This window comes from Diorhabda sublineata, chromosome 2, assembly GCF_026230105.1.
Source record: "Diorhabda sublineata isolate icDioSubl1.1 chromosome 2, icDioSubl1.1, whole genome shotgun sequence".
Classification (NCBI taxonomy): domain Eukaryota; kingdom Metazoa; phylum Arthropoda; class Insecta; order Coleoptera; family Chrysomelidae; genus Diorhabda; species Diorhabda sublineata.
Window position 1 is genome coordinate 11,977,675 of NC_079475.1, and position 10,225 is coordinate 11,987,899.

Sequence of the window (10,225 nt, forward strand, 5' to 3'; positions counted from 1 at the left end):
AATGCATCTACAGGTGGTTTAAAATAATTGTTATCCCGTCTCTAGGATAGATAGAAAACTGAAAAATATTTGGGGGGTTTGCTCAGTAAAAAAGAGCTGATACATCCAATGAACTTGTTTTTATTTCTCACTCTCATAGAGGGCGCTAATTACACAGTTCGTACTATAACTTTTTCAATATTAGAATTATTAAGCAAAATTTCCAGTGAACTTAAACATCATTTAATTTTCCTAAAAAAAGGTGTTCTTGATAAAACTCTATAGTGGGTACCGTTTTAGGAATATTTTTATTTGAAAATTATGAAGTAATAACCGATGCTGGTATGAAGTATTGAAACGGATACATTTCAAAAAATTGGGACTGGGGGTTTTCGTTTCTTGTAACTTCACAAAAATGTTTTTCAAAATTAAATAAGTATGGGCACTGAGCTATTGGAGGCCTTAGTATAAAACAAGCAACATTTTGGGTCCCAGAACTTATAAAATAACTACAAAATGTTTTATTTATGGAAATTAATAAATAAATAGAAAGGACTTGTCAATACAGAAAAGTGTTCTGGTTAAAGGTATTATTCGTTAATATTTGATTTTGAATTTGTAAGGATTTTGAAGGTTTGTGAATACAAAAATTAGTAAAGTAAGTGTTCAAGACATTGTCATCAATTGACGTTATTTATAACCCAAAGTACAGTTGCGATTTTTGAGTGTGTTGACATTTTGGAACATTCAAATTGACTTTCTAAATTATAACGGTATTTAACTGTGTTGTATCTAATTGCGCATTATCCAAAGAAGGTTTGTAAGTCTGTTTTCGATATTTTTTGCCACAAATATTTCTAACCTTAAAAACGTTAAGTTTCCCTTTTAAACGTTCAGAAACTTTTAAACTTTGGAAAAGAATCATACGCAGCAAAGATTGAAATCCGTGGAGAACAAGTAGTTATGTGGAGATCATTTCCTACCATCAGATTACCAAGATATACCTGGTAGCAAACGAAAAGTCTTAAAACTTAACGCCGTTCCAAGTGTATTTAATTGACAAGACCAATTGTATTAAAAAAATGCTAATACTTGTTTTTTTTTAATAGATTACTTTTTGCAGTAAATGGGGCTTTAGATAGATTAAAAGAAAATTTGGTTGTATTAGTTGTATCAACAATTATTTATAAATAATATAACATGAAAAAATTTTTAAATTATTGATAAGATATAATTGAACATATGAAAATATTCGAAGTTCTTGCCATTTGTGCGATGAGAAAGAATGTGATGGGGATACTACAATATAGCTATTTCAATCGACCTCACTGCCCGTTCCATTTATTTATCGAGTTCGATGCTGGCGGCATAAGATTGTACGCATTTTACAGCGTTGCCGTTGTCAACTCTAAGCTAACAATGATAATCCTATTCTCTCATTACTTGTTTACAAACAACGTTGAATCGCATTTAGTATCATTTTATTAATGGTCATGTGTTATTAGGTTTGCCTGACCACCAATTACTACGTATAAAACTCTTATCAAGTATTTGAGATAAAATTATTTAGTTTCTTGAAATAAAACAATTCATAAATTAATACTGCGTTGTTTATTAAGTAGTCAATTGAACAATTAGATCAAATTCCAACTTTATTAATAATATTTCATATTTTTATAGAGCTTGAAAGAAAAAACAACAAATGTCAATAATTTTTTAATTTATTGAAATATAATTACACATACAGGTTTCAAATACAAATTATAATAATACAATATAATACGTAAAAATACAATATATGAATTACAAGCTAAAAAAAATTAATAATCTATTCAATATCATCTGCATCATCACATAGATCCAAATACTCAAGATCACTCGTCATATATCTCTCAGCAGCTGGTGTACCTTCTTTTTCTTTTGTATCATCTTTGGTTTTTTCTGATTCTTTCGCTTCAGTACCATTACCACATTTGCAATTCAAATTCCAGGGGAATCTACCAGGTCTACCCCATTTTCCTTTTCTAGCCCAAGGTCCAAATTCACCACGAAACCAACCGTGATGATGTGGAGGGTGGTGATGAAAATGATGGTGATGACGTGGAGGAAACGGTCCGAAATTCTCCCAACCTACACACGGTTCGTTACCTCTACTGCAAGATACGTCACATCGTTCTCTACTACAAGATCTACGTGACTTCTTACTCCCATGCTTATAATATCCGTGTTTACTTTTACTTTTACTTCTGGATCTAGAACGACCTCCGCGACTTCTAGATCTGGATTTACTTCTTGATCTGGAACGACTAGACTCTGATCTGGAGTGTCTGCGTTTTCTTCGACCAAGTTTTGTATTTTCTAAAATACTTGTTACTATTTCAGCGACTTTGGATTCAATCACCTCCTCGAGTTCTTTTGGGATGGCTGTAGAAGCGGTTTTTTGTTTGTCGACCTCCATCTAAAACAATAAAAAAATCACAACTTTTTAACAACAGTTACCTGCAGTTATCACTGAATCACAATCACCGCGCACTATAACACTACTTGAATCGTTGGATCGTACTGATGAACAACGCTGTGCATGTAAACTATTTATACATCGACGTTGCCACAAATTGCACAACATTTCGTCAAGTCGATGACTAAGCATAATAGGAATACGATAAAACTGTTTGTGAATCTCGTTTAAACTACATGATATGAAAAAATATTGCGCAATACAGAGTAATTATGTATTGTTGTCGCGTTTATGTTATACTGTATGTTCAATACTTTCATATAAAAAAATTACTTTGGTTATAAAGGATATCAGCGAACCACACCGACGCAATTATTTGAAATGAAATTATTTTCAAAAGTTCATACCATTCAATATTTTTCTACGTCCGTTATAATATTCACGTTTTTTTTTCATTCATTTGCAATCATAAAAAAAGTACTGTAGTTAAAGATTTTACTTTTGAAAATTTATTTTTAAAAAAACTTTATTATTACAATTTATAATTTTACAATTTTCAAGCGAACGAACTTAATTAATTTTACCATTGAATTAATAAGATTCATTGAATGAATTAGATTCATTCCTTATATTTACGAGGATGTATTGAAAAATTCTTAGCCTACTATAAAACCAAACAAAGTTTCAATGTCAAAATATTTTATTACTCAACATATTCTCCTCTTAATTGGATACATTTATTACAGCGAACTTGCAACATCTCTAGACATTTAAAAAAAATGTTTCTTCTCACTCTGCAAAACAGACCTCCACAGCTTTTATTACCTTCTCGTTGGAAGAAAATTTACGACCTTTTAAACTTTGTTTCAGTTGAGGAAGGAGATGATAGTCTGACGGAGCCAAATCAGGAATTTTTTGCATGGCAGCATGAGATTTGTGTGTAGGGGTGTTGTCATGCAAAAACAAAACACCTTTGTCTTTTCTCTTTAATTTTTTCCCTTAGAGTGGTTAGTAATGAAGAATTGGAATCTCCAGTTATTGTTCTACCCTAATCCAAAAACTCGATCATGATTTATTCATGGCAATCCCAAAAAACTGAAGCAAGAACTTTTCCAGCAGATTTTTGGACACGAAACATCTTAGGTCTTGGAGAACCAGAGTATCGCCATTCCATCGATTGTTGCTTTGTCTCTCATGTCCAAATTGACGTGAACTATATGATGAACGCGTTCGTATGAAATATTCAGTGCTTCAGATATCCGTTTTAGCCCAATTCGACGATCTGATAAAATTATGTCATGAACTTCATCGATATTTTCGGGGACTGTCATAGAAACTGGCCTTCCCGATCGGTCATCATCTTCAATGGAAAATTTACCTCTTTTGAAGCTTGCAGTCCAGGTCGCATACGAAGGACTTGATCACCGAGGGTGTTAAGAATATCTTCGTAAATCTACTTACCTCTTAATCCTTTTCAATACAGGTAGGTGGACATCTTTTTTCTTTTAATTTATTGCGTAACTCCGGCTTACTTTTTTGAAGTCATCCTTTACACTGATACTTCTAAGTTATTGTTCGTTGCTATGGTAACGTAATATTTTGTTTATGCATGGAACTGGTCTAGGCTAACTAGATATCAATACATCCTCGTATACTAATAAAATGCTGACAGTTTTTACGTAATTTGATCTTTATACGATTTACTTTCAAGAATGTGCTGGATTTTTTTCACATAACTTTATAGTGGTTCATTTTTTCACACTTTTGCCTTAAGAAAAGTGACTTAACGTGTCATTTTTCAAAGTCATTATAAAAATGTTTTATTAAAACAGTGTGGAAGGAGTGTAATTTTAGTATTAGTGATGGAAAGTAATAATGAAAAAAGTTTAAAATGCACACCAAAAGATGTTGTTGAATCGGCAACTGCAACTACTTTGCATCTTCTCCCTGAAAAATCCAGGGAACAGTATTTAAAGGAATATAACATATTTTTTAGACGACGCCATCTGAAAGTTGTTCGTTCTGTATTCATTTACATATCGAAAGTTGCGTTTTGAGTGTTCCATGTAGTGAAAGTGACAGTTCTGTACTGCAAAACACTTTCGGAACGCTCTGGAGTAGACAAATTTAATTTCTTTAAATGTGACTCTACCACTTCAATGTTGACAGTTCACAGTTTCACGTCGATGATTCTGCATAACCTTAAATTTTTAATTTTCTGAAATTATTTGTTTTATTCAAAGTTTTGTCTAAATTAATGAATAACAATTAATGATGATGAAAAAGAAAAAAATTAATATTGACATTGCAAATATCATTAAGTACATTATCTTATATATTAAAAAAATTGATTATTTCCATTCCGAGTCCGTTCAGGCGTTCTACCCAACCGATTTGATTAATTTTTTTTTTTTCAATAAAAGGTATTGATGCACAGATCAACCATCAACCATCAGATTTCATCTAATTTTCACCATTCTCAAGTTATACTCAAATGTGATTTCCCCTTGTACATTACTTATGGGAGTTTTTCACATACACACGTTCTATCCTCAATATCTCAGGTTCTATTCAAGAAAGAGACTTCGTTTTGGTTTAAGAACACTCTACATTCAAAGATCTATATCTCAGGTTCTTATATAGCTATAGAGTTCGCTTTGATTTAAGAACACTTGCTGAAACATCTTCTTTCTTTTGATTTTTTGAACACTTGAATTGGTTGAGTTGGAGAGGAGCTAGGCGCGGACATTCAATGTGGATTTTTGTAGATTTTTGGCAATTTTTCTACATTCAAAGATCTATATCTCAGGTTCTAATATAGCTACAGAGTTTGTTCTTTTCTATTATAATGATTTCTGATACTTATTTAATGGATTCGATGCGAGCGAAGCCGCGGGTAAAAGCTAGTATTGTTTAATAAATAAAATGTTTATAATTCTCTATCATTTATTTTCTATAATTGAAAAATCTTGGATCTTATGCGTCATTTAAAAAATGCTGTGTACGCCGCGGCTGAAATACTATTTTGTTGGACTCGTCCAACTTTATTTATTTGCATACAGTCTTCTCGTGTGGTTCCTATCGGAAGATATTCTATTTTTCACATATTTATTTAAACCTTATCTTGCATATTCCTCGTCTTTGCCCACAAGATAAATAATGAAATAGAGGAGATATATGACATCCAGGATGTAGTGAGATGGGCGAAAAATCGGCGAACGGAATGAAAAGACCACGTGGACAGAATGTCAGATGATATGTTAGCAAATATTGCAAAGGGAGAAAAATACATCACGACCACCACCTACAAGATGGTATGAAAGCTGATCCTTATCATCCCAGCTGCAACTAGGCAACCATTGATGCAAACACAGGACTAAGTCCTAACGTACCATGAAGAAGAAGAAGAAGTTTGGACAATCTTTAGAGTGTAGTTAACACTCATTGTTTTTGGAATTGTACATTCCGTTAAAAATTTTCATAAATTTGATTATTTGAGAATGGAACCTCAAATCTAAGTTATGTGAATTAGCTGGAATTTTAATATTTCATAATAAAATCGTACATGAAATAATTATAAATGTAATCTCACTCTGTTAAACACAATTACTGCGTATTCTATTCTTATCAAATATTTGAGATAAAATTATTCTGTTTTAGGACAATGGAAGGTCATAATTATGCAAAATAAATAGTTGGATTCATTACAATTCATCAACTAATCCTCTAATTTACATGAGTAAAATATTGTTAGTGATATAGTTAATTTAGAAAGTGAATCAAATATCAACTTTGATGGCATTAAAAAATTAAATACCAAAATTCCAGATTTTCGTAATTACCTATTTCTACAGCTACTTCCATTGATAAAAAAAAATTTATAGAATTAGTATTAATCATCAGTATGCGAAGTGTCAAAAAACGAATAGTGGATGATTTTATAAAAAAGTTTATATATAATTGTAATCAATCACCTACATCCCTTGCTTAGCAATACTAACAAAACTTCATCTGCTCTACCGTAGCTTTCAAAGTCAGAAATGTTTTCAAAATATTATTCCACTATCCATTGGTAGATTTCAACATCTTATGAGCTCATTCGGTAATTTTTTTTAACTTCCAAACAAGCCGAAACCTATCAATGATTGTGTTAATAATTTATTCCCTTACCAAGATCAATTCAATAAATAAATCAACAACAAACAATATTTGATACGACGTAGCTCTACTGATGAAAGTAAAAAAAATTTTCTTTCTATTGCATCTGATCTTCCGAATATCTCCGAGTAAACCTCATCGATTCTGACTTTCTCGTTGTTTTTCTGTTAGAAGTTGCGCACTAGTTGAATCGGGTGTATCAGACTTTCCATTTCCTCCATTATGGTCCAAAGATAACTCCAGTTAACTCAATCGAACGCTTTTAAATTATCTAGCCTTTTCAAAAAGTTGTCTGATATTTAATATTTGTTCCCTACTTTCCTCTCCTGGCACAAAACCTGCTTGCTCCTCTGAAAGCTGTGGTAAAAGACATGGTTTGAGACACAGGAAGATCATACTAACGTGAGATTTTAGAAAAATCGTTGTGTAGTTGTTGCACCCGAAGGGCGAACATTTTTTAAATATTGGAATAAACAGCGACTCTCCCCAATTTTCAGACCACTGTCCATTTTTCCATATAAGGATACAGATTTTGTGAAATATTTCTATTCCCTCCTTGCCTTGCCAGAGTCTTAAAGTTATTTGATCTGCACTTGGTGATTTTTTGTATTGGAGCAGTTTTAAGGCATTTTCAACTTCCGATCTTAGTATATCAGGCTCTTGAGGGGTAGTTTCTTTTGGCACTTGTCCTGAATTATCTTTGAAGTTTTTGGCGTTGTTTATAATTTCTCCCTCCTCATTTTTCATTTTTTAGATGTCGTATTATGAACAAAAAACGAGACTACAAGAAGCAAATAGACCCCCTTAAATGCGAGGACGTGGGTGAGGCTTCGCCACTGAATTTGATTTTGTTTTGTAATTAAAAACATACGACGAACATGACACATTAATTATTAAACGAATGCAGTGGTGGCGCAGCTCCTACTTATTTCTCTAATTGCAGACTTTATAATTTCAATGTTTTCATTGAACACTACTGTAAATAAAACCAAAAATGTGTTGCGGTTGATATCGCGTAATTAGGCCACTGATCCAAACATGATATAATCATTTGGGGGAACTGAGATATTTTCAGTACAAGTTTGATTTGATATATTAATTTACTTTTTTACTAGCCCCTGTATTTTAATCGAGCTGACCTTGGTAGTTCTTGGAATGCATACATCGCTGGTTTCGTGAACAAATCGATTCACTAGACGAACTTAAAGAACAATAAAAACTGTTTATTATATACAGGGTGATTGATTATTGTGATAAAGTTCAATGTCTCCGTAGTCTTCATATTTTAAAATGAATTACGATCATACAGGGTTTTCCAGAATGTTGGGCCCTTTCAAAGTTACATTTTTCTAAATAACACAAATCTCCGAATAGAACATAGTCAAAAATAGTCTCAAAATCTACTTCAGTTAATTCCTGTTGCAAGTTAATGTGGTGAAGGTACATTTTGTTTTTGTCCTTCGCACACCTTAAGGGCTAAGTTCTTGTTCCCTGTACACTCGTGTGTAGGTTTTCAGTGACTGCCAGCGAAACGTTAATATCATTTTCTTCTGCCACAGAAGTTTTGAATTGTTCACGCTTTTCATAATTAACTGAACCACCAAGAAATGTACGGAACCATCAAATGAAAAAAAGAATATACCACGTGTCAAATATCAATTTTTGACAAATGAATCTTAGCCAACTCACAATTAATTGTTGTATGATCGGATATAGGTACATAATCATTTTTTGTACAGAGAAATCAAAATATCTCAAGAACTAATAATTCAAGATACAGGGAATGCTCGATAAAAAAAGTGTGTTGGTAGTATTTCTCGATACTCATATAAAATTTTTCATTTGAAAAAATCGAGAAAATAATGTATAAGTATTTGGATTCACCATGTATCAGATTGAGTGGATATAGACGAAATTATTAATTTTTCAGAATATTTATTACTATTTTAATGCTTTGGCCGCAACAGATCTTCATATTTGAGTTTCTTTCACATTGTACAGGGTATTTAACTTATTACGATTTTTATAGAAAATTGATTACAACATTTGAAATACCCCGTATATAATATCATAATTCTATATTATTGTAATGTAGACGCTAAGCTGATTCCAAATATGGCATAAAATATAGGGTGTTTCATTTAAAAAAATGTAACTTTGATTTGGCACAGCATTCTGGGATACCCTGTAATATTGTAAATAATTTCAACATATGAACACGAGTGATAGCTATAATCATTCACATTTTCAACTTGATATTTTAAAGGAAAAAAGAGTGAACTTTATCACATTAATCAATCACCCTGTATACAAAAATTAGAGATGGTATAGTACTATAGTAGATTGAGGAATCCCCGGAAAATATTTAATTTGCATTTGCTGTGTCTAGGTTATATTCAATTTTACGTTATCGTTAGATCGAGCCTTTTAACAAAACTTATTTCGTGTTTTTTTTATTTATAACCCGATCTGAGGCTCCTCTCAATTGTTTTTCTCAAAAATATATGAAAGCATTCTGATCCCAAGCAAAATGTTCCGTTATGCAAAATTATTTCAATATATTGCGTTCCAGAAATAAGGAACATTCCAGATTATATAAATAATTATGTTCAAAAAGCAGGTCTCGCTCTGGATTACTATCTTGTATGTTTTTACATGTAGACAAAAGATTTATCATAGTAAATATTCACGTCGTCGGATTAGTTTTAACAAATTTTAAATTGAAGACTAATTGAATTACTAACAATATTTACAATTCACATGTTAATTAAAACACCTGGAAGAACCAGGATTGGACTGACAAAATTTACTTGTTATATAAACGGAGGGTAGTTAAGAAATTCAAGGATGCTGTTGTCCTTTTTGAAATAGAACTCACTAGTAAGATGGACAGTGATCACAAAATTTGAAGTTCGGATAATTCCAATGTTCAATACACTTTTTATAAAAGTCGTCAAGCTCCTCAATATAACCATTAACTACCTTTTCATTATTGGAAAATCTTTGATCGTCAAGCTATTTTTTCAAGTTTGGGAACAGAAAATAATCCAAGGTGGCTAAATATGGCGAATGAGGTTCTAATTCAATTCAATGTGTGAGCATTATATTGATGAAACAACACTCTCTTCTTAACCAAATGCGCTCAAATGTTGCAATAAGTTCACATAATACTCGAAGTTAATAGTTTTTCCTTTTTAGAGATAACCAATGGAAATGATCCCAGGTGCATTTCAAAAAACCATCGTCATGACCTTTCCTGCAGGTGGAACGATATTTGCACTCTTTGGGGTCGATTCTCCCTTTTCAGTCCATTGTTTTGATTGCTCTTCTGATTCGCGTATGCAATGATGGACCCAAGTTTTATCCTTCGGCAATATTTCTGTTAAATATTGCCAAACACTAGATGGAAACATCTTCACGATCCATTGAAAACGTTCACTATTGATGGCCGCCACACAAATACTAAACAACGTGGCGTCTTAAAACTTGTTACATATGTAACTACCGCCATCTCTAGGTCAGGCCAGGTACTTCTGGAATAATCCTCGTACTTCGATTACTAAATACAAAAGGAAGCTGCAGTACTTAATGAATTTGTAATTATAGGAAAGTTATATAAATAATGAAAAA

The 10,225-nt window shown here is 32.2% G+C and overlaps 1 protein-coding gene across 1 annotated transcript; it reads right to left on the bottom strand.

The window, feature by feature from the left end:
• Positions 1-1,682: 1,682 nt before the first annotated feature.
• Positions 1,683-2,620, bottom strand: LOC130452822 (splicing factor Cactin-like). Its single transcript, XM_056792285.1, has 2 exons — positions 2,479-2,620; positions 1,683-2,437 (listed from the first exon to the last, which is right to left on the bottom strand). Exon 2 carries the CDS (start codon positions 2,435-2,437, stop codon positions 1,808-1,810), a length of 630 nt encoding a protein of 209 aa, XP_056648263.1. The 5' UTR covers positions 2,479-2,620; the 3' UTR covers positions 1,683-1,807.
• Positions 2,621-10,225: the final 7,605 nt, after the last annotated feature.